Genomic DNA, 25,171 nt, shown 5'->3' with positions numbered 1-25,171 from the left:
GTGTAGAAAGATCGCCAAAATTACTTCTTGCTTCATTTACTGCATACAATAATAACTCCTTAATAATAACTGCGTTCTCATTAGTAGACTTGGCTCCAATAGTTCGACATGTTACGATGACATGACATAGGTATTTAAAAAATAAATTGATGGATGTAGCCGTTACTACATGATAGGAAATCATACTGAAGAAAAGAGAAATGGAACTTTCTATGTTTTTTACCACTTTTATTTGTAACTAACGTTACTGTAATTTCGTCCTATACGGACATTTTCAAACTTATTGTAATGTATTGTATTGTATGAGTTTGAAAATGTCCGTATAGGACGAAACTGCAGTAACGTTAGTTACCGACCGAAGTTTCGTGCCCACGCCAGTAGCAGGGGAGCCCACGATGCAAAATGGGGATTTACTCGAGCGTCATTGAAACATATTAGGTCTCATTCAATAATCTGACGATTTCGATCTGACACAAACTCGCGGCCATTATTATAATGTGCATTGAAATTCGCCATTTTGAAATACTCAAGCGCGTCAGATTAAGATATATATGGTTCATCTTTATGTTTTAGACGTACTGTCTCATAATCTGACGATTATCTAGAGAGATTCAGATTAAGGGAATCCCAAAATCAATATTTTTTAAAAAAATGTTTTCAATTCATTGAACTTAATTAATTAAATAGCTCAGGAAGTAGCATGAAAATAAATAAGTGTATGTTTTTTGAGTAGAATACTTGTATTTATAAGAAAATAATTTTTAAAAAGTGCTAAAAAAAATTTAATTTTTAATAATTTAATAATTGATTAATTAATGAAGGAAAGAGAAATGAAACTTTCTATGTTTTTTGCCTCTTTCATTTGTAACTAACGTTACTGCAGTTTCGTCCTATAAGGACATTTTCAAACTTATATATTGTATAATTGAAAACATTATCAAATTGAAAACGAGCGATATTATGTTCGTAATATAGAGGAGGAAGTAACTACTAAGTTGTTTTGAAAGTTTTATCCGTTTTAATGTCATGTGTTTATTGTAGCCCCATATTTCAATAAATGTCTATTCTACTACGTCGTGGTATATACTGATCGATAGAGAAGTTTGAAAATGTCCTTATAGGACGAAACTGCAGTAACGTTAGATACAAATAAAAGTGGTAAAAAACATAGAACGTTACATTTCTCTTTTCTTCATTATGATTTTCTACCACGTAGTAACGGCAACATCAATCAATTAATTGATTAATTAATCATCATCTTCATCACGAACGAGTCTCTGTGATCAACTGTGATGGCGTCATGGCAACAGAATTCAGAGTGCGGACGGAGTGAGAGAGTAATACATAGAGAAAAAGCGAATAGAGAATGTCGGAATGACGTTATTTTTATAACTTTGCTGCCCTCCCGTTTCTTTACGTCACTCTTAAATTGTCAGATTACTGGAATATACACTTTTTAGCAGGTAATTTACTCACCCTACCTTAATCTGACGCGCTCGAGAATTTCTGATGATCAATTTTGTTTACTAATCTGATCCTTTATCCCTCACAGGCGGCCTTATATATGGGGCTCATATTTGGTGGAGGTACTTAACCAGGTACAAGGTTTCCCCCTGTATATTAATCTGTTGCGCTTTATTAAATCCCGAAATCCCCGCTTGGGCTCCCCTATCACAGATACTTCTCCGTCGCGCCAGAGTGAGGAGAAAGGGAAACCAGATATACTGATGCGTTACGTTACCCTCCCATAGGAAGTTATCACTTCAAAAATTTTCTCAGTTCTTTTGAAACAATTATCGTGTATCCGCCCAAAGAGATTAATATTGCTCAAATTAGTCATTCATTTTAATCACCATCTTTGTCCACTTTCATGTTCCATCTCTTATGTGACCTGTTTAATCATTTCTATGACTTATCTGTTTGAATTGTTTCTCTTGCACGGCTCAATCATTCATCTTTCCCCAATCGTTCAAAATTTCTCTTACTGAGCCACAGAATATCTGAATTTGATCCCTGACTCAGTATTTTGTTATATGCCTCCGGAATCTCTTGTTCAGCTTCAGCATGACTCGTTTCTATAGTCTTCTTGGCACGTACTTATCCTGTTTTTCAGTGTCTCTCTTCTTTTTTGTTCTTGATTGAATAACTTGAAGCGTTCTATGATATTTCCTTAAGCGTCCTTTCACACGGGGAGCTTCACGTCGCTCCCGAGAGAGAGGAAAGCTTTTAGCGCCAAAATGCAACAAAGCTTTCAGACGAAGAGCGGGAGCCGCCACGTCTCGGGAGACGAGAGCTCCCACGTCTTCTGCACCTCGAGCCTCAAAATGCAAAAGGATGAGTGGAGCTTCCACAAGAGGAGTGAAAACGACTCTCCCTTGTTGATATTTATAATGGTAAATTACAATATGGAGCTGTTAATTAGTGCTGTCTGCAGCCGATCCGCTCTTTGGGAAAAAATTCTTGACATTTGTAAGGACCGAAATGAAGTCGTAAAAAGTTAAAAAGTTGGCCGGAAGTCTGCAAGTTGCTCAACGTAGATTTAGCAACTTTATCCATCCTATTCTTGATCGTTGACATTTATGTCGTCGAGGTTTGTGTGCGATCCACTCTACGACTGACCTCAAGCATCCAGAAGCTAAAAAGGCTCCCGGTGTGAATGGGTGATAGCTTGGACTAATAAATGCTCCCGTATAGGAGCGAGAGACGTGAAGCTCCCGTGTGAAAGAGTCCTTAGTAATAATGAATTTTTTCAGGTATTCATCAGGAGCTACTAATTATCCCAACGCTGTTTTCACCACTGACAATGTTATGTCTGTGTGTGGGTTCTTGATAATTATAAGTAGTATGTTTGATCAAATTCAACAACCAACTGATTAAAATAAAACTTGGCTCTATTCACTTGCATTGCGTTTTGAAATTATTTGACTGTATCACTTTTTTTATCGCTTCAAACCTCGTCACCTGCATTAATCGTTTTGCTCAACTAAATTCATAATTGATATCATTATCTATCTTTGTTACTCAGTGACCTCGTATCCTATGAAAAGTTTTCGAACTTCCCTTAGAGAAGCTGTACATATACATGTTACGTTACGTTACGAAACGAAGTCGCGTCGCTACGCTCATTTGCGGTATATTGGAAAAGCCAACGGCGTTACATTATAATAAGTGTTCACCTGAATTTTGAAGTGGGGGTTGATAAGATCGAAGTTTTGAATTTTGAAACTTAAGTTTCAAGGAAACTTTAATCAATAAAATGGTTCGAAGAAATATGCTTCCTCCTAATTACGTGAACTCTCAACCAAACATTTGAGTTTTCAATTAAGCTCAGCGATGCTGGCCCCGCTAGATTTAACAAATCTTCAATTTAATATCAGTCGGCGTCGTCGTCGACATGTTTAATTTCATTTCGGTCAGTCCACCCACACCTGTTAAGTTGGTACAATTGAATCCCTTTTAACCCTCGTTAATTGTCCGGAACGGGGAGAAATCATTAACTGGAAACCGGGTTCGGACCGTGATATGGCGACCGCAAGGCTGTTTCATCCAGTTCCACCTTCACTTCGTACCCTTTTCCTTTATAATATTGTACAGTTTGGTTATTTCATTTAGTTATACCAGTTGAGAAGATGGCCGTTATATCTCACCACTTTCATCGTTGTGATTGTTAGATTTTCGGAAGTGTCAAATCATTTGAAATCTTAAAAGAAAAAGAATAAAAAGAATGACAAGGAATGAAAATTGATATGGAATTGAAAACAAGAAAGATGAGACGCTGGTTTGTAAAAAAACCGAATGTCATGTCAATAATACAAAAAAAAGAAAATTCAGATTGAATGAAAATTAATAAATAAATGAAATGAGAAGAGTGTTCTCATTTCGATACTATCGTCATATTGTATTGTGTATGAGACGATAAATTTCATCATTAAAAATTTTAAGATTACTTTGAGAAAGAAACATTTGATTTAATTTGATATTTGGAATAATTTATTTTTCCGTACTTCAATAATTATTATTAATTTATTGATTCATTTGTATACTTATTACATACTTGTAATGCACTGTTTGGAACCTTTGGTGTAGTAATGAGGAAAATTAATTTTCCCCTTGAAGATGATCACTTGGTGATCGAAACACGTGTCGAGGTGTTGAAATAACGGTTTGGTATTGGGAAAAAATACAGTAATATTCTTTACTTATAACATATTAAATAATAATGTAAAAATTAAATTAAGTTCATGATGTAAATAAATAATACATACCGTCAACTCACCTCAAATTTTACAAACTTACTCAAAGTAATAAGTAAAAACCATTTTTATCAGTTATAATGGTAAATTATCTTTAAATCAATAAATTGTATTTAAATCAATAAATTATATTGTTTATTTATTTATTTATTCACTTATTTATTTAAGGTAATGCTTATAACTAACAAACAAGTTCACACATATGTATTTAACAGTAATCTAAGCTTGGTTCAAGGAAAAAATATATAAAATAAAATTCAAAAATCGTTAAAATAAGTTAGTGAATTACTATCTTTTCACAGTCTTTTTAAATGTTTCCAAAAAGAATTAAAAAATTCTAAATCTACATTGTATGTATTTGCAAGTCTCAAAATTCTACCTACAGATTTATTCCGGCCATAGTTGGTGCAATAAAAGGGTACTTTGAAGATTTTCGAATTTCTTGTTCTCCTTGGATTCACATTCAAAATTATAAATTCGACAAGTTCCGGGGAATTGATGCTACCATTGATTATTTTATGAATTAGTGTGATATCTGATTCTAATCTTCTATGAGCCAGAGTATTCAAGTTAAGAATGTCCAATATAATTTTATAGTGATATTCACCAATATGATATCCCAGTTTATATGCAGAGTACCTTTAAAACTTATTTTCAACACTTTAAAGCATATCAATATCCACATGATATGAAGGGCACCAAATTGTGGAATTGTATTTGATTATTATCTAACAACTGAACAATATATAATTTTTATTGAAGTGAGAGATAACTCATTTGCAGATCTAAGAATGAAAACTAACATTTTTAGTGCTTTAGAAGTAATATTTGCAATATGGGGTTCAAATGACATTTTTGGGTCGAGAGTGATTCCTAAATCTCTGATTGTGTTTGTTGTTTTCAGTTCTGATTGATTGATTCTATATGGCCTGTTAATGGGATTTTTGTTTCGGAAAAAAGTAATTTGTCTATATTTAATTGCGGTAGATTTATATCACACCAGCGAACAAAGTTAGATAAATCGTACTGTAATAATTCTGTATCAGTTGAGTCATGAATAACTTAAAATATCTTCAGGTCATCAGCAAACAAAAAAAAATTCACTATGAAGAATGACATCTTTCAAGTCATTTACAAATAGGTTAAAAAGCAATGGCCCTAACTGAGAACCCTGTGGTACTTACAGTTCTTACGAAAACATACATAATGTCTTATTTTTACTCTGTTGATAACTTTTTTAAAAAACTAAAATGTTGACTAGCTACACAGTAAAAATAAAAATCTCAAAGTGAAGAACATTATCTCGATTTAAAGAAATCTTGCTTTCCTATATTTTCAAATTGAGAAACATATTCTCTAAAGTTGAATTGGAATCATTATTTCAAATGGACTGAATAAACGCTTCTTTTAAGTAAAATAAAATATTCCACCAATATTGTGCATTAATTTCAATAGAAATAATCACATTAGCTCAAGAGAAGTAAGTATGCATTCTTTAGTCTGAGCAAAATTAATCTCGCAGCAAAACTGTTTTGGGGTTTGAAAGAATGATATGTTTACTTGGAACATTATTTAAATGTCTCCGTATGAGAAATTAATTGTTTTCCTTTGAAGAGAAGCATTTTTCATTGAAACGCTTCTATTTGTATAAATCATATAAACTCATTTACTTCATTAAAGATTAAATTATGCTTCTGTTTATGATGAATTGTCCCTCTCATTTGGATGTATTTAGTTACTTGAATCCAAAGTATCTCATCTGTAATATGAACATCTATAAGTGGTAAGGAAAGCAACTAAATAATACATTACATATTATGATTGGTTTATTTGAAGCAATTGCAAATCATAAATATTATCCTGAAAAAGCATGTGATAAAAAACAAAACGTAATAGAGAACTAAATTTTCTATGCTAATCTTTGCTTAAATATCATATTTCAACCGCACACTTTTGAGATATCATACCGTTATACAAATAACATAAATGAATATTCAATAAGAAAACATATATAAAAAAGGGGCATATTCTTGATAAACTGCAAATTAACAAATAAAATGAAATCGAAGCCTATAAACAACATTATAACTCAGACAAGAAAATGAATTAATTTATTAGTAATTTTTAACAAATGAAGTTTTTGAAACTAGATGCCATTCTGGTGAATAACAATAAAAAAAACACTATCGTCGATCAAGTTCTCCATTCTGCTTTTGTTTATCCAGAACATCACCTGGAACATCACTTGGATTCTGAAACGAAATAAAAAATCAGCACATCATCCTTAGACTATTTCAAATATATAGAAAGATAAAAATATGAAAACAGCAGCCACTTGATCAAAAAAAATTTTTTTTTCAATAAAACACTCTTTAAGTGGGTTTATTCCGTTAACCAACCCAGTTGTTGTTCGCATGCGAATGACAACCCTCAAAATTTCAAACTTGCCTCAGGTCTTATTATTTAACATACGATTCCTAGCAAGTTAAAAGGTGCTTAAACATTATTTGATCAGAAATAAATAATCAATTCGAAAGACGTACCTCAAATACCTTCGAAGTGGACAGAAGTCTTTACAGAAAAACTGCCTTTCGAAATAATAATTTTGGAACTGTTATAGGAATTCAAAGTGTCGTGTGAGTATTATTAGAGGATCAATGAAAAATATAAAATGTTTCATTAAAAAAAATGTAACTCATGATCATACAAACATACTTATAGGAATATGATTCGCTATTTAAATAACAGCATTCACTGTTTTCACGTTTTTGGAAATTCATAGTTCATCTCTAGTGAGTTTCGTAATATTTCTACCTATTTCTTACATTCCTAAAGAAAATCTATCAAATAATTTCAAGCTGAGTAGGGTACATTCAATTTGTTCCCAATGAATAACAAAAAAAAACATTTCTGAAGTGATTACAGAAAGCAAAGACGTTTTGGAATTCAACAAATATTTACATGTTGAAATCAGAAAGTGGCTGTCATATATGGAAGCTTTTTATACCTACTGGTGCCTATTTTGGTATTTTTTGTATTATAATTTATTGTCGAAACTATAAATACCTCTTTCAATAAAAAATGAATTCGGTCTAAGAGAAAATCAAATTTTATTTAGAGAAAATGCTCTTATTTGAAACAAGATAAAATGTATGTTCAAAACAAGAGATTCGCAACGTGAAGGATATTTCAGTTTAAATTAAAATACACTTGCAGAGCTCGGCAAATTTAATAATACATGTGTGAAAAATTACGGAGCATTGGTATAATTTTCGCAAAATGAGGGCAAAATTAAGAGTTGTCGTGAAAGTTTACCACTTTCTCTTCGGTACTACGTATACAACGCGGTACTTACTGATATAGCGGAGTTTTATCCAATTAGAATACTTACCCATGAAAATATCTTTCAACTGTGCAAGACCCCAATCTGTTCCAATATTGTAGATACAAAATAATCGGGAAGAAATTGCACTGCCTACAGATACATAAAACACTTCCTTCTCAAAATCGTAACACATCAACATCACTCTCCAACACATACTGGCGCGTACGCGATGCTTACAACGGAATTCCCCGCTCCCCTCTGACTTAAAAAGGTCATAGAAAGACCAGAGCAACACAGATTTTTTCAAACTGAAATGAATGAAATACTTCTTTAAAAGAAACCCTGTTTATTCTATACAAAATTCCTGTTATTTTCAGTCGATCAGTCGTATAGTTTTGTAAATAGATTCACAAAACTCTTGTTATAAACGAATAGAGTTATTTGAAGGGATACAGTATTAAATTCAAACAAACACTATGTGTTTGGTGGTGGATTTTGAGATGATATTTTCTTGATTCAAAATAGTTCATTTTCGCAATAATATACCTAATCAAACAAATGATGTCGTTGAAAGGCCAAGAAATTTGATTTCTTTGATGAAATAAGTGTGATTTTCTGGTGGAACATGGAGATGTTGGCATAAAGTAATAATTTTTCCAGTAGAGATAAAAAATTCAAAGCAACCTATGATCTTCTTTTAAAGAAATACTTTTTACTGTGTAACTACAGGAACTTCCTCTCCGACCGCGACATAGGACGGTTATGTCGATAATGACCGTTCTCAAAGATTGCACGTGAAAATCGTGGTCGGAGTCCAAAAAAGAGAGGTTTTTTAAAAATAAAGTAAGTTCGAATTAATATTAAAGTGAAAGACATTTTGAGAGGACTGGCGGCTCCTTACGCCAGTAACCAGGCTGGATGTCGACGGATTGGATGAGGTCGTCAGTTCGATAATAGATGTGTTTTTTTTGAAATTCATATTCAGAGGACTGACGCTCTCCCAGTAAAAAAATGTTTTTATAAAAGAGAAATTAATGGCAGCTTTGCCTGGAGCAAGACAGTTGCGCCCCCGGACGAAGCTTCTGTTAACTATAGAGAGGAAGAGTCTGATCAAATGGGCTTGACTGAGAGTCAACGGTCATATAAATCAAAGAAGAAGAAGCTAACTTCAGGGTGTCGGTTTTTGCGACGTAAAAATTTACTCTTATAATTTTTCCCTAACGCACCGAAAGAAGTAAGTGTGACTTCAAAACAAAGTAAAGTCATGAGAGAAATGCAAATGTAAAAAAAAATTAATAGCCAAGTTATATTACGCCGTTTCAAGTGGATAATAATTCTTCACATCCTTTACGAGTTCTCCGACAATAAGAATTCATAGTGCTCTTGCTATCTTCTGTTCCATCACTACTTTGATATTGTTGGCAGTTGGACTCGCAATTCATATACTATTTATTCCGTAGGAGTATCAGTTGGTTTTGTATAGTTATGTATCCGATCCGAGCTTCGACTTGAGCTCGGCTTAGCTCGATGTCAGGAATCCTTGACTTGGCTCGACTTTTGAATCCCCCGCTCAGCTCTAAGCTCGGCTTGAAATTGAGAAATGAAACTTTCTATGTTTTTTGCCACTTTTATTCGTAACTAATGCTGTTTTCAAACAATTACAATGTAATTGTGAAAAAAGTTTTATTTTTCATTTTTCATGATGTTCTCCTACCACGGAGTAATGGCTGCGTTCATCAATTTATTATTAATATTCCTTTTTTCCATATTGAAAAATACCCATTTGTCAACACCCAGCCTCAGAACTTACAACACCAAGAAAAGGAATATGAAGGATTTTTTGAAGTTCCACCCCTAAAGGAGCGAAAAGGGGGCGGTTATTGTGTGACACTTTCATTATATCTAATATTAATAACATGAAACTTTTGCATCGTTGTTAGATATGAAAAGACGCCTATATCTGGATACACTTATCACTATCACCAGAAATGCAATATTCTTCTTGGCACGTCATTCATCAACAAATTTCAAGGTTCAAGCACATATATATGTATAATATATATATAATATATATATATATATATATATATATATATATATATATATAAATCCTTTATTTAGTCAAAGACTAATAATACAGATCAGTGAGTAACAATTTTAAAAGAAATCAATAAAATCTAAAAATAAAATAAAATTAATGTCATCTTATAGAAAAAGTAAAATATATATGAAAAGTTTCTAAACTAGAAGTTTACGTCTCACAAAAAATAAACGTCAAGTCTCATTACATTTTTCCATCATATATTTTTTTAATAACTTTTTGAAAAGGTCAATAGAATCAATATCCTTTAATTCTGAGGTTAAATCATTGAAAGCTTTGAATCCTTCAACAAAGACAGAATTTTGAGAAGTCTTTGTCCTTACTAGAGGTAAGTGAAAGCAATTTCTTGATCTGGTTGGGTATTGGTGCAGTTCACCAATCATAACAGGACGGTGCCCGTCCTGTTGTGATTTTAAAAATGAAAATAAGTGTCTGGTATAACAGATAATCTTTAGTTGCTAAGCATCCTAAACTGTCAAACATGGTTTTTAAGGGAGTGCGTCCACTACATGAAAAAATGATACGCATCGATCGGTTTTGTAATTTTTGGAACCTGTTAATTTGGTTTTGGTTCAGTAGGTATAAAATAGTGGAGCAATAGTTGAAATGGGGAAGTATAATACTATTGTATATCACCGTTTTTGTCCAAGGTATCTTGAATATCTGAATAAAAAGTTTACTTCAAAAGAAATAGTTTTTAATATATAGTTTGCATGTTCTTTAAACGTTAGTCCATAGTCAACTATAATACCCTAGTATTTGATGTTTTTCACTTGTTCGATTGGGTTCCCTCATAGTTTGATTTCCAAATTCTGGCTTGGCAGTGTTTTAATCTAGTTTACTCTTGCAATGAGCATACATTTTGTTTTATTTTCATTTATTTTAAGTAACTTATTGCAACACCATTTATGAATACAATTTATTGTATAGTTTATCGTTTCCGTCAGAATTCCATGGTCTGTGGAAGAAAAATAGATGAGGGTGTCACCTGAAAATAAGTGGATTTTACACATTCCAGCTTCTCCTACTATATCATCTGTATAAATAAGGAAGAGTGCCGAGAATACTACCTTGTGGCACCCCAAATTTATTTTATATTTCGTCGGATTCTATGTTATTCTGAAGCAATATTTGTTTTTTATTGTCTAGATAATTTGCAAACCATTTCAATGCTTTACCCACAATACTGATACTTTCCATTTTTAGCACTAATCTATTTCTATCCACAGTCTCAAAAGCCCTCTGTAGATCAAGGAATACTGCACCTACTAGTTTATTTCCTCCCAAACGTTTTTTCCAATCATCTAAAACACATTGAAATGCTGTTTCACAACTATGCTATTTACTATGTTATTATCTTCAACATATCTTACCAATTGTTCATACACTACCTTTTCTAAGATTTTTTCAATCGAGCTTAGCATATTTATTGGTCTTAAATCGGAAGCTTCATTAGAATTAGATACCTTTGGCAGTAGAATTATTGTTGCTATTTTCAATTCATTTGGAAACATACTAGTATCTAGTGAAGAATTAACAAGGTTGAGCAACGGTTCTGCAATATTATCAAAACAATATTCAATGAACAACATATTTATGTCGTCGGTATTACTTTCATTGGGCATTGAAAAATAATATTCTTTAACTCCATGTAATCAACCATCCTAAATTCTTCCAATTGAGAGTTATAATTCCGAGTTGTGACAGGGTATTTTGGCATACTTTTGTCAATATTTTCAATTATGTCCTTGATGCTATTGATATAATATTTGTTTAAAGCGTTGGATATATCACAGATATCTTTGAAAATTTTCTTTTCGGAAATTTGAATTTCATTTAAAACACACGTGTTTTCGGTTTTGGGTAACATTTCTTTCAATATTTTCCACATATCATTCTTCATAATTGCATTTTCATAATAAAGCTTTTTTTCGCGCATTATTGTCTGTACAGCTACATTTCGATTTTATTTATATTGTTCCCAGTGTAGACTTGAAGTTCTCACAAACATTTTATAACTACTGTCTCTCTTTCTTGTAGCTTCGGCAACACATTCGTTCCACCACACTTTGAATTTTGGATATATTATTATATTTTTCTTAGGTGCAACTTCATCCAAAATATCCTCAAGTTTTTTCTGAAAGTACTTATATTTATCATTAATATCTACTAGCCTAAAGTTATAGTTCACCTCTACAAGTTTTGAATTAATTGTATAAAAGTCAATGTTCCTTCCTCGGCTTTTTATTTGCTTCATCTCTCGCTTATTATTATAAGCATGCATACAGTCGATAGTTATTATAAAGTGATCTGTTATTCTGGGTGTATCTAGGATTTTTGTTATAATATTTTCATCATTTGTTAGTATTAAGTCAATGATTGAACCACCACAACAGAAACAAAAAAAATCAACAGATTCAAGCATTTTCCAAAAAAGAAAGATTCTTGAGAAGATATATCACATTATCATGAAACTAACCCTCAATCGATGTAAGATATTGACGTCCTGCATGGATAATCTGAAAGCGAAAATAAATCCTGTTGTGTTTGATATTCCAAATTGGTTCACCGACATTCTATAATTGAAATCCAGCATTTGACAACCACCAAATTGTTAAACTCGATTTGGTTGAGAACCAGAATCCTAATTACCATTCGGCTCAACTTTTTCTTACAATATATTATAGCAAACAAGACTGGTTCCGAATAGAACAATAAGGTTGGTAGCTTGGGGAACGTGATAAGGCTGCAAATAGGGATTATACAAGACATGTAACAATGCAAACTAGTTATACACATTCACAAATGAGTAAACTTTATTTAACCTTTCTCCTCTTCTAACGATGTTGCTTATTTTCGCGGTGCTCCTTCTCTGTAACGATGGGATGTAAGATTCGCTCGGTTGGGTTTTCTTGATGCAAATTCGTCTGATTATCCCTTGCGATGAATTTGGATTACTCTCATCGCTCAGGTCAGGACTATCGCTTTCCATGCGACTAATAGTTTTTGTTAGTACAAGATTGACTTTTCCGAGAAAAGTTTTACGACTCTTGAATTCCGTCATCATATTTCGTAATTATTTTCACTTGGAACCTGGAGGCAGGTACTTTAGGCAAGCTGAAATTGGTATTCTGAAAGAGTATTTGCGGCTATTTCCTCATTGTGCAATATATGACATGCATTGTTCAAGATGGATTGAATTTAATATATTTGGAAAAAGTTTTGCTTTGCTTTATTCACCTAACGCTTCGACCTCACGAGATGGTCGAGACAGAACAGTCCAATAACACTACGATTCTGTATAATTTTGAAATGAACAACAGCACCGATTTGCACAAGAATTGGGATTTAGATCCTACCTAACATGCTACGTCAAAGTTGACCCTGTACCAAGTGTGTTGCTTGTACCTTTATAAGCAACTTTCGTCACACAAAGTTTTTTCTGAAAGTCGATATTCCTCGACGTACTCGCAAGTGAATGTGTTAATTTTTTCAGGCGGTTTTTGGTGAATAATTTCAAAAGATTAATATCTATAAAGGTATTCAGTCAAAAATGTTGATAATGAATAAGGCGGCACATAAAAAAAATCACAAAATATTAGTTGAAATCTCTCGAAAACGAAAAAGGAATGATGGGTTTATGGTATATGTAAACGCAATACAAATGAATTAGTAACTTGCTGATAGTTATTATTCGACAAACAGTTTCAATATAAAGTTACCAAAAAATAATGCATTTTTCGGGGAAAATTCATATTTTTTTCTGAAGGGCTTGGAAAAGTATTCATTTTTATTTTTTAGAAAAGTTCCTAGCACTGAAACAAAGCAAGTTATGTAGAAAATAATGCTGGTCTGTAGTTTTCGACGCCAAAAAATATGCAAATCACCTTCAAATACCACTCAAATACTCATAAGTATACAATTTTTTTATACATCCATGATAGGCTCTGTTTGAAGTGCTTAGTTTTGGAAAAGCATTTTCGTGATTTTACAAAAATTCCACAACGAACTGTTCTTTTAGATAATTTTTACAAAAAATTTATTTTTCTCTAAAATAACTAAAAAACTATCAACTGCAGCATACTCGTAAATGAATATATTTACATTATAGCTATATTTTGCGTATCATCAAAATTTTTGACTCATAATGAAAGAATGTCGATTTTTTGTCAAATTTCAAAAACACCCATTTCACTTCAAGCTCAATTTTTTTCAAAACTGGGCGAACTGGACAAGTCGAATTTACAGAACATATTAAAAATACATAAATAAAGGGAAGTGTAAAGTTGGGCCCAAAAAACAGGGCCCAACTTTATTTCCGTCATAAACCATTATAGTTTTTATGGTTGAGAACGAAATGAGGGTTTTTAAGCATTTCAAAAAACCATCAGTTTATCCTGGTTACTTACTTCTTCTTGGTTACTTCACGATGAAACTTTCAATTTTAGCGTTTGACAAATAAGAACCAACCTTCAATAAGTTATTACTCTGCTTGTATTGGTTCTACAGATACCATAAACTCATCATTATTTTCGATTTTCTGTAAGTGGAAATTGATCTCAAAGAAAAATTGCTTAAGCTATGTCAAAGTTCAACATTTTCCATGAGAAGTATCTATCGAGGATCACCATATCGATATTCTACACGGAAAAAAATGTTGCGAAAATTTCTACAATTGTAAACATTTTTGTTACAAATTATATCACTTATAGGGACGACTCTAATTTGTAATATTATGTACTACAAAATTGTGTATATACTTTTTACCAAATTATTCCACCATTCGATATATTTTGTTTTGAAAATTTCCATAACCTTGTGTTACCAGTAACTCTCAATAGTAAAAGTTTTTCATTAAAATCTGTAGCGATTTTTCAAATAATATTGTTCTAGATCTTGCTTCAATTTTTTACGGAATCACATAAAAATTTGTCAAAATATTCAAAGCATTATTGTGTTAAAAACTTGTATAACTTTTATCACTAATTTTTAAAAATTGTATCAATTAACACCAAACTATCAGTCAAAAATTCATACAGCACATAATAATAATTTACTGGAATTGTGCTAATAATTGCAATATATTGTAGCGGAAACTCAAACAATTCATATGAGTTATTACTATGCAATGATTAATGAATGAAAACCTATCTATCACTTTTTGAAACAGGATGTTTTAATTATTACTAAGCATTGTTTGAAAAAGTACAACATATTTGTGGAGGAAAATAATACAGAGAGTATCAATTCAACTTCATTTCACAGTAAACCAAAATATATGTTTCTGATACCTACTTCTTGTTCAATTTTCATTTATAAAATATAACAAAAATTTAATTCAAAAAGTTGAATGTAACATCTACATATCTTGATAAAGTTATTTGTCAAAAAAGTTGAGGAATGACAAGCATAGTTAGGAAGTAAAATGGTAAAGGATTTCAAAATTTAAAATACAAATCATTGATCTATTTTTTATTTTGATCAAAAAATTTGAAAGATGACAAACGACGTAAAACCAAACAAAAATAATAACATTGAAAAAGTCTATCTAGTATAAGTAGTAAAATTTTTTTGGATCAAACTATTGATTTTTCTCATTTCAAGATTTTCCTATTAATTCAGTTAAGTGGAAGGTAAAAACTTCAAGAATAATTATTTCTAGTATTGCCAGTCCTTAACAAAATGGGAATTTTACCAAAACAAAACATTTATATTCTAGTAATAAATTACTTGAATCCTTGAATAAATATAATCAGACCAAAGTTTACTCCTAGCGGCTTAGGGCTTTCCTTTATTATTAACATAAGGTGTATAGAGAACTTCTGGGTTGTCGTATGGAAAAATATCATAAATTTCTTGTGCCAATGTTCTAAATCTCTCACAGATTATTCTGAAAATAAATTAAAAATCGGTGAAGAAAGTGATACAAAATATTATAATTACAAACTTATGAAGTTAGCCAGAAAACTTTTAAAATAGCAAATTTCAAAACTAATGATTCCATAATTTGTTCATATTTTTGTTACAAATTAGTTGTAATAGAAAACAATTTCCTTTGGTAAATTATTTTTTTACAAAGAAATTGTGGCTTACCTTTTATTTTTGTCATCTTTCAATTCATTCTTAGTTATTTAGGATGCTATCTCATTTCTTAAAAATACACGTCCTGGTTTATAATAGCCATTATCAATTTACCATCCTAGTGGTATCTAAAAGCCTTTTTAGAGTCTGAAATTTGAGAATGAGATATAGCACTAGTTCTCATAGAAATCAAACAAAATATAAAAGATCTACCATTACTTCCGTAGTCACCTACGAAAACTTCGGTGAGGTTTTCAAAACTTTATTTCTTCAGCATATTTGCTATATCGGTTTCTGGGCTCATCCTTCCTTTTGGTAATATTCGCATTGACTGCAATATGAATCGAGGAAAACGAATGGATATCCACAAATATATTTCAACTTTTAGTACAAAAATAACAGCACTACATTATATTATATTATACACATATCGGACAAGTCTAGGGATATTTTATAACATACTAAATATCATAAAAATAAATGCATGAGGTCGTTTAATTTCGATTAAATTGGTACACTCGACCACCGTGTAGATTTCTATGGGTTGAACAAAGCCTGCAAAAACGGTAACTAATCTTTTATCAAGTTTTTTACAAACTGAAGGTTTTCGGCTGAAATGAATAATCTGAAAGTGTCGAGTTTGTACATTCTATGCAGTTCTTGCTCAGCAATTAAACTGGAAATATTGTGCTTTAACATGGAACGCCATCACTTACCATTGCCTGAGATGAATAGAGCTGTAGGGCTTCTTCAAGGTGGCATGCGACAAAATGATGTAGCTCTTCGTTTGGGGGTCTCCCAAAGTGTTATCAGTCGATTGTGGCGGCGTTTCCGTGAAACTGGCAGTCCAGCCGAACAACATCCAGGGCGAGGACGCGCTACAACTGCAGTTCAAGACCGATTTTTGGTCTTAACCGCAAGAAGACAACCGACAATCACAGCACCTGAGTTGGTTAACGTGTTGCAGCAGACGCACCAGGTAACCATTGGTCGTGATACTGTCAGAAATCGACTGCATGAAGCAGATCTCCACAACAGAAGGCCACTTAGATGTCCACCTTTGTCGAGAGGCAATCGCGGTAGAAGATTAGAGTGGTGTCAAGAACATCAAAACTGGGATGCAAATGATTGGGCCACAGTTTTGTTTACAGACGAATCCAGATTTGGATTCCATCCAGATTCTCGTCGAGTAAGACTGTGGAGACGACCTGGAAATAATCAACGTTTGAGACACGTCCAGGAAGTCCACACATACAGAGGTGGTACAGTAATGCTATGGGGCGGAATCATGATCGGCGGCAGATCTTCTATTAATTATCTGCGAGCGCTTTCGACAGTTGGTAGTACTGTCATCTTCTAGACACCCTCAAACTGAACTGGTCATCCTGTTGTCTGCCTCTTTATACGATCAGAGCGTCTTAACTCAGGTATTTCAGGTACTTTAGGTAAATTTGCCTGTATTTGTTCTGCATCAGGTACTCTGTTTTGTGTTAGATTTTCTCTAGGAATGTGTATGGTTTTGTTTAATATATTGAATGTGTCTTGTTGTGTTTTGATTTGTACTTGTTCCTCGATAAGTGATTTATGACTGTTAAATTTATGGATGTTCAAGTTTTCCCAAATGTCCATGCGGTTTCCCTTGTTGACTTGTTTTATGAATTTTATGTTCTCTGGTGGGGGGAAATTATGTTTGTTTTGTATGACGTGTGTTGCACAAAAAGGCATACATAAATCCAACAGTATATAAATCAAACCTTGCAACACACGCCATACATACATACATAATTCTTTTCAGTCGTCTCATGAACTTAAAACGATAGAAAAGTTTTCAAATATTTTCATATTGAGAAAATTCTCCAGCAATGTCAGATCAGTAAAGAGCAATATGATGAATATATAAAATTAATCTGTAAGTTAATCAAACATAAATCATTCCAATCGATTTCCAGAAGAGGTTGAAACAGAGAGTTTGTATTGCATTTGATATTATTTAAAAAATTACAAAAAAAATTCTTGATGTATCTTCTTCATAATTAATTGGACATTCACGATACAAATATGAATATTATGAAATATTCTTTGAGAAGTTTATGAAAAAATTTGGAAAGCAAGATATTTTTTCAGTAATATTTTCATCAGCAATTGTAAAAATTGTCACAAATTTTGTAAATGAATTTTTTCTATGCATTCATTAATTTTGAAATATTGAGTTTGTTGAAACAAATATATTTCCAACTTATTTTTTTTTTTGCGCAAACGGATGCTTGACTATGAATCTTCGGTACATTTTTTCTTCTGGATATTTTATGGTCACATCTGGACTCTCTATAGTTTTATGTTTCGTAGAAATGACAGTGTCTGAACAAAGCTACGTATACTTTTTGCCACGTTTCATTCTTTTTGAACGAAAGATTTAATAACGACGTCATTGCTTCCACAGTAAATAAAGTAAGTTATTAACTCCCACAATAGTTCTCACAAGTGTTCCATAAAATATATATTTATTTACCATTCTAGAAGTGTGCTTTAAATCAGGAAAATGGCATATTTATGGTCACCGAACTTCAAGCATTATACACCATTACCCACAAAAAATACCACATCGTATTACTAATATTTATTTTCATTCTGAATGTTTTAATATCGCCACGTGTCTGTGAATAACTACATATTAACAAACTACTGTAGATAGGGTTTGATACATACAATAAATTACCAAATGTAATTAAATCTAGTCCATCATTAGGTATTTGTAGAAAAAAGTTATGGAAATCCATCCATAATGCTAGATAGAATAATACTTGGTGAGATGATATTGATAAATATAGTATTTGTATGTTGTTTTCTTCTATTTATCATTGTATTGGAGCTGCACCTATGTTGCAATGTATTTTTAATAGCATATGTCGGTATTTTTCAAACTAGAAGTTTTTATTTTTTTATTTTCAATTTTGAACTATATCTATATTTTATAGTTATTTATGTATCAAGGGAATTAGGAGGGCCTTAATTACCGATGGCAAAGTTTGCGTCCCGAGGGCCTCTGGCCCGAGGGACAGCAATTGCCTGAGGTTATTAAGGCTCATTAATTCCCGTGGTACATAGATAATTTTATTTCTGACCGATTTCAATAAAATTTTGTTCATTTTTGAAACGGAAAAATGTACCAATTCATTACCTTCCCGGTATATTTGAATCAGGTACCGTTGATTATAGTAGAGTTTTCTTGTTGCTAGGTTGTTGCTATGTTACTTGTTTATAAACAGAACTTTGTTATCAAGCTGTGTTTGCGGTGAAAACGTGTTTTCTACCCCAAATAAATTGGAGGATATTTTGAAAAAAGCTGAACAAGCAAGAGAATCATTAATTCCATCGAAAAGTGAAGCCGTATACCAAAAAGAATACAAGATATATCTGGACTGACTGACACGGAAAAATGTTATGCCAAAAGATGTCACTGAAACTGTATTTCTGGCATATTTTCAAGAACTGGTAAGGAATTTTCTATGTTTTTCGGTAGATTTGGTAGTAATTGTGTTTATTCGTTTCAGTCAGAAACGTATAGTCCGAATTCTTTATGGACTAAATGGTCAATACTAAAATCGATGGTGACTATACATGAGAAACGAGATATCACCAAGTTCAATGAACTACAGGCTTTTTTGAAACGGAAGAGTAAGAGTTATAAGCCGAAAAAGTATGCTGTTTTATCTCCTAAAGATGTTATCAGATTCCTAAAGGACGCTCCTAATGATATTCATTTATTGCATAAGGTAATTTTTTTCTTATTTTCCTTTTTGTGTGTATTTATTTCCTTTTTTTTGTTATAGGTTGTTTTGATTATGGTTTATTTTGGAGGATGCAGAAGTCAGGAACTTTTGAATATGAAGATATCGGATATAGAGGACCGGGATTCCGTTATGGTAGTGAACGTACCGGAAAGTAAAACTGGTGTATCGAAGAAATTTACAGTTGTGGATGAAAAAGAGTTCTCCGCTTTGCCTTTATTAAGACTTTTTATGTCTTTGCGTCCTAAAGGTATTGAACGATTTTTTTTGAGCTTCCGACAAAATAAATGTACATCTCAGCCAATTGGAAAAAACATGTTTGGGAAAATCCCCAGCAAAATCGCAATGTATTTAGGATTACCAAACTCATCTTCCTATACGGGACATTGCCTTCGTCGCACTTCTGCTACTGCTCTAGCCAATGCAGGAGCAACTATGACTAACTTAAAAAGACACGGAGGTTGGAAAAGTTCCACGGTGGCGGAGGGGTATTTGGAGGATAGCATCGAATTGAGAAATATAACGGCGCGTATGTTGTCTACTTTGTCATCAGAAGAGGCAGGTACCTCGACTGTAGTGAACAGAAGCTCCAACCATACAAAAGAAGAAATTGTTTCCAGTGGCGGAAGTAATTTTCAGGGAACATTTCAAAATTGTACATTTATTGTTTGTAATGACGTGAATGAATAAAATATGGTTCAGTTTTCATTTCTATTTATTTTTACTTGTGAAAGGTAGAGGGAATTATAAAATCTATAATGTCCCAAGGGAGTTATGACCCTCTTTATTGATAGCGTAACTATGACGATATAAGCTTATAATATCCTGGTCAGAAATAAAGTATGTTATATTGTTACCTTCTATTTATCATTGTATTGAAGCTGCACTTATATGACATTGTATTTTTAATAGCATATCATTATTTGTCAAACTATAAATTTTTATTTTTTCATTATCAATTTATATATAAATTTTAAATTTTTTATAATTAATTTCAATTTCTATAATGTTAGTAATATCTCTGTTTTCTGTTTAAAATCTGTTTTTCCGTTAACCAGCTGTTGCACCGCTACGAACGACAATCCTCAGAAGTCGAAACTTTTGCGAGCTAAGGATTAACGAGGTCTCACCTTTTAACGTGTGATTTCTAACATATTGTATATAAAGGTTACCTATTTCAATAAATATATTCTTCTTCTACTCTCCCGAATTGGAGACATTTTTGTAATTCAAATTCCAACATTTCGCGACAAAACAATAACATAATAAAACATAAATAAAAAACTTTTTCAATTTCTAGAAAGTGGAATCACCACTTTCCGGTTATTTGTTGAAAATTTGGTACTAACCTATCGCAAAAATATTCAAATAATTCCAACATTGTTTGATATCATTGCATTCATATGAGGAAACAGTAGAAATGAATTTAAACCTTTAAAGTCGAAATTTGAATAAAATGTTCGAGCCTTAAATTTAAAGAGGCGAAAAAGGTATCATAATCCAAGTGATAATGAAGCTTCGAATAAATAAAGTGTAACAGGCAAGAAGGAGAGAAGCATAAAAACCCTCATTAAGCGGCTGTTCCGCACCAACATTGTACTTGTCTAAGAAAACACGAGGCAAATGTAAGAATGAAAATTTGCATGATAATGTGGCTTCTCGCGGGATTTTCCCCGCAATATGGCCCGGATTGTCAAACAATAGCAAGCGGCCATTTTCGCAGAAGTACTCACGAATGTAGTTCAACAACACATTGATTTCGAACATCTATTTATCATAGGAAGCGCAGAAAAATGATACCTTGTTCAACCTCAAGAGATTCTCGTAATTTATATTCCAAGCTATCTGTTTTTGTGTATTTTTTGTGAGCTGACAGCTACTTTTTAGTTCCTCAACTTGGTCTCCTTCCAAATTATAATGGACCAGTCTGTTGGGATGCAGATATTAAAAGTGCTCAGTTCATATTCAAATCATTTTTAATGAATTGCAGGATATTTATGACGTATCATTTTTCCAGATGAATACATGAGACTGCTAGGTGAGCTCGAAGACAATTTGTTGAAGTTTCAACTCTCAGTAAACACATAATTCTAATATCTATAGATTTGTATTTTTTTCCTTAACATTCCCATGTCTCAATGAGTTCAATATTTTTCCAATAAGAAGTTTTTTTACAGAACCTACAATTTCTTCTGATATGGAATGCCTGAAAACATATTCATTTTCTAGAGTGCTCAATGGTCACTATTGAACAATGATCCATTACTCGACAGCTCAACTCATAAGTAAAAACATTTACACCAATAACCCTAGGTCTATACTAGCATTGAACAGTTTAGTTTGTCTATTTTTTCAGAACAAAGCACAAGCACTACAGGAAAATTATTAAGGCGCTCTAAGAGCGGTGCCTGTGCGGAAGTAGTGATTCGCGTTGAATTTGAATCGCTGGAGATTAAATTCATTTGGAAGTTTCTTCCACATGAACGCAGTTCTCCAAAAGAAAAAGTTCTTAAACAATGAAGTTCGAGGTGTACTGAGTTGAACATCAAAACGATGACCAGCCACAGTCTGTCGTGTATTTTTGATATGTATCGCTCTCGGTGTCAAGTCACTTGGACACCTGTGAAAGTATGTATATAAAGGTGTTCCACACTACCAAGGTAGCAAGTGATGTTCGTGTCTTCAATCAGGCGAATGACTGTTTTCTGGATGGAATCCAGCAGCTACAGAGTATGCTCACGGTTCGGAGACATTAAATTGAATCTGGTTACTTTCACCCCAATTCTAATTCACCTCTACATCTCCATTGAGATATGCAACCTCCTGCTGCCGGTGAAGATGAGCATCCGCAGCCGATGTCCTGAAATCCAAATGGAATGAAAAAGACAAGTGTGCTGTCATCAGCAAAGCAGTATATTGGATTTTTTGCTTCTTTCGATAAATCGTTGATATACAATAAAAACAAGGATTGAAGACAATATGGATCCTTGGGGAACACCATCGTTGATGGTGAAAGTATTCAAAAGATATCCATCGACGGCGCCTAAGGATTAAGTGGGGAATGGGAAGAAATACCAGCGTGGTCCAAACAGAACTGGCTGGTATCTCAATCGCCACAAATGAAATAACCAAGAAATGAATTCCTGGCAAAAACATAACAATCTGCACTGATAGCAGACAAGCACTATTAGCCTTGAACAGACAGCGTGTTACCTCAGGGCTAGTACTAGAGTGCCACCGAGATTTAGCCAAAGCCTGGGTAGATGATAACATTTTCCTGAGGTAGGTTAAAGAGCACGACAAGAGTGATGGTAATCGCATTGCCGACTCTTCAGCCAAGAAAGCGGCTGGACTAAGAATTTTAGGACCCAGTGGCACAAACGGCCTGATGACTTCGACAATTGCGGAACTAGTCAAATGTTACACCCATGCTCAATCCTTAAAGAGATGGGATGAAATCAAAGGATGTAATCTTGCCCAGGATCACCTTGGGCGACCCTGGGAAGCTGGCGCCGAAGAAATATCTGGCGATGACCAGGAAAAATCTACGCCTCACAGTAGGATTTCTGACTGGCCACTGTCAACTAAGGAAACACCTCCATAATATGGGGCTAGTGGACACACCTCTATGCAGGATGTGTGAACAGGAAGATGAGACTGTCAGGCATGTTCTGTGCGAGTGCCCGGAGTTATCGTCAATAAGAGAGTGTGTTTTCGGCGAGTCTTGGCCGATATAAAGGAGATGTCTCCCAGCGACCTGTCCACCTTCCTGGAAAGGACAGGATGGACGATGACCTAGGAGAACAACTCCTCGGAGAAAGTGCGTGGGCTTACCACTCACCCTCCGTACTCTACAGATACAGAGATTCATCTACGGCCAGTTGCAGAGAACGTTCTTTCAGGAATCTTGAGAGCCATACACAAAAATAATCCTACAAGCCATAACATCGAAGTTTGGCCAGCAAACCCTCATGCCACACACGGTCAAAGGCCTTAGATATATCAAGCGCAACAGCTCTTGATTCTGCATGTTTTTCGATTGCTTTATTCCAAATATGTGTGACATACGATAGAAGGTCGCCTGTTGATCTTTGTTTCCGAAAACCATATTAACGATCGCTCAAGATGTTGAAGCCTTCCAAATATTTGAGGATATAGTGGTTTACGAATTTCTCCATGATTTTTGATTCACTGATAGCAAAGCGACTGGTCTATAGTTATTTGGAAGATTTTCCTTGCCTTTTTTGGAAATATGCTAAACGCGAGCAACCTTCCAAGAAGAAAAAACCCTTTCCTCGTAATACAGGTTGAAAAGTCTGTAAAAAAGACTGGTGCGAGTTCATTGACGCACTTTTCAAGTACGATGACGGGCAAATCATATTCAAATCAAATATTATGTTGTTTCAAAGGCTTTGTCCGTTTTCATGAGTCTACTTTATACTGTTATGTCTCAGTGAATAATTATTGGTCTCATCAGTGGTGCTAGACTAAACTTCTCAAATGTCCTAAGCCTGAAAAAGCGCTGTCTGATGTTGGATAACAAGTTTATCTTCCTTCTTTGCAGTGAAAGTGCAATAAAAAACAGAAAACAAATCTCGTTTGGCGGTCGATGTCAAAGCTTGGCTTCGCTATAGACCTCCTTAAGGATCCTTGTTCATCTTTGATATTCTTGGATTGAGTCCTGTATTGATCCCATAATCGCGTATTCATCAACTTGCGAAGTATACCTTCAAGGTATGCGTATTGTTGAGTTTAGCGCATTCAGAAAGGCAGATGCGGGGGTGAATTTTGTTTTATAATGTGCCTTATCAAGAAGCGCTCTAACACGCAAACATTTTTGAAGTTTAAACCTTCATACCGCTAAATGTGTTAACAACTGTATACATTATTGAGTGATCAGAATAAGATTTTTTCCAACGGGATTCTATTTTTCAAGTGTTAATTCAATACGGTAAAAAATATTCAATGTGGTATACTGTCTTCAGCGGTGATGCGTCCATCCCATAATAGGCGTGCAAATCCTTATTTTCAACGTTGTATTGAAATTTTTGGTGTTGCATTTATTTTGGAGATTGCTCACGTTCAGACTATTCCCAAAAAGGGCAACAAAACTTTTCTAAATAACTATAGACCAGCCGCTATAACAGGCGACCTTCTATCTTATGTCACCCGTATTTGGAATAACGCAATCAAGAAACATGGATTGTTAAGAGCTGCTGCGCTCGATATTTCTATGGCCCTTGACCGTGGTGTTTCCACGCTGGTGTTTCCAGAGACTTATTGGTAAAAACCAACAATCCAATATATTGCTTTGCTTTCGATAGAAAACTTGTCTCGTCATTCCATTTGGATTCCAGGACATCGGCTACGGAGATACATCTTCATCGGCAGCAGGAGGTTGCATATCTTAATGAGGACTAGAAGTGATTTTGAATTGGGGTGAAAGTAACAAGGTTCAATTCAATGCCACGAAAACCCAGGCATCGGTATTCTCCTAGAAGATAAATGTCTCCGAACCAGATATAATAATGTCAGGTCAGACAATTCTACTTTCTGCTTTGATAAGTTTGTTGGGGGTTAAAATGGACACCAATATGACTTGACGCAATCATGTCGCTGGAAT

At 33.6% G+C, this 25,171-nt stretch overlaps 2 protein-coding genes across 2 annotated transcripts in view; both read left to right on the top strand.

Annotated features, from left to right (window-relative positions):
* Nucleotides 1-25,171, top strand: part of LOC111502661 (Zn finger homeodomain 1) — a 961,246-nt gene that overhangs the window by 769,366 nt on the left and 166,709 nt on the right. The window lies entirely within an intron of this gene.
* On the top strand, nucleotides 18,730-20,441 carry LOC141479994 (uncharacterized). Its single transcript, XM_074169669.1, has 3 exons — nucleotides 18,730-19,252; nucleotides 19,312-19,533; nucleotides 19,591-20,441. The coding sequence occupies exons 1-3, from the start codon at nucleotides 19,202-19,204 to the stop codon at nucleotides 20,236-20,238; spliced, it is 921 nt and encodes a 306-aa protein (XP_074025770.1). The 5' UTR covers nucleotides 18,730-19,201; the 3' UTR covers nucleotides 20,239-20,441.

This window comes from Leptinotarsa decemlineata, unplaced genomic scaffold (assembly GCF_025532065.1).
Source record: "Leptinotarsa decemlineata unplaced genomic scaffold, Ldec_3_MD MMD2_P_RNA_scaffold_5, whole genome shotgun sequence".
In the NCBI taxonomy this organism is placed as follows: Eukaryota; Metazoa; Arthropoda; class Insecta; order Coleoptera; family Chrysomelidae; genus Leptinotarsa; species Leptinotarsa decemlineata.
The sequence above is the reverse complement of the archived record's forward strand: the minus strand, read 5'-3'. Positions and strand labels throughout refer to the sequence as shown.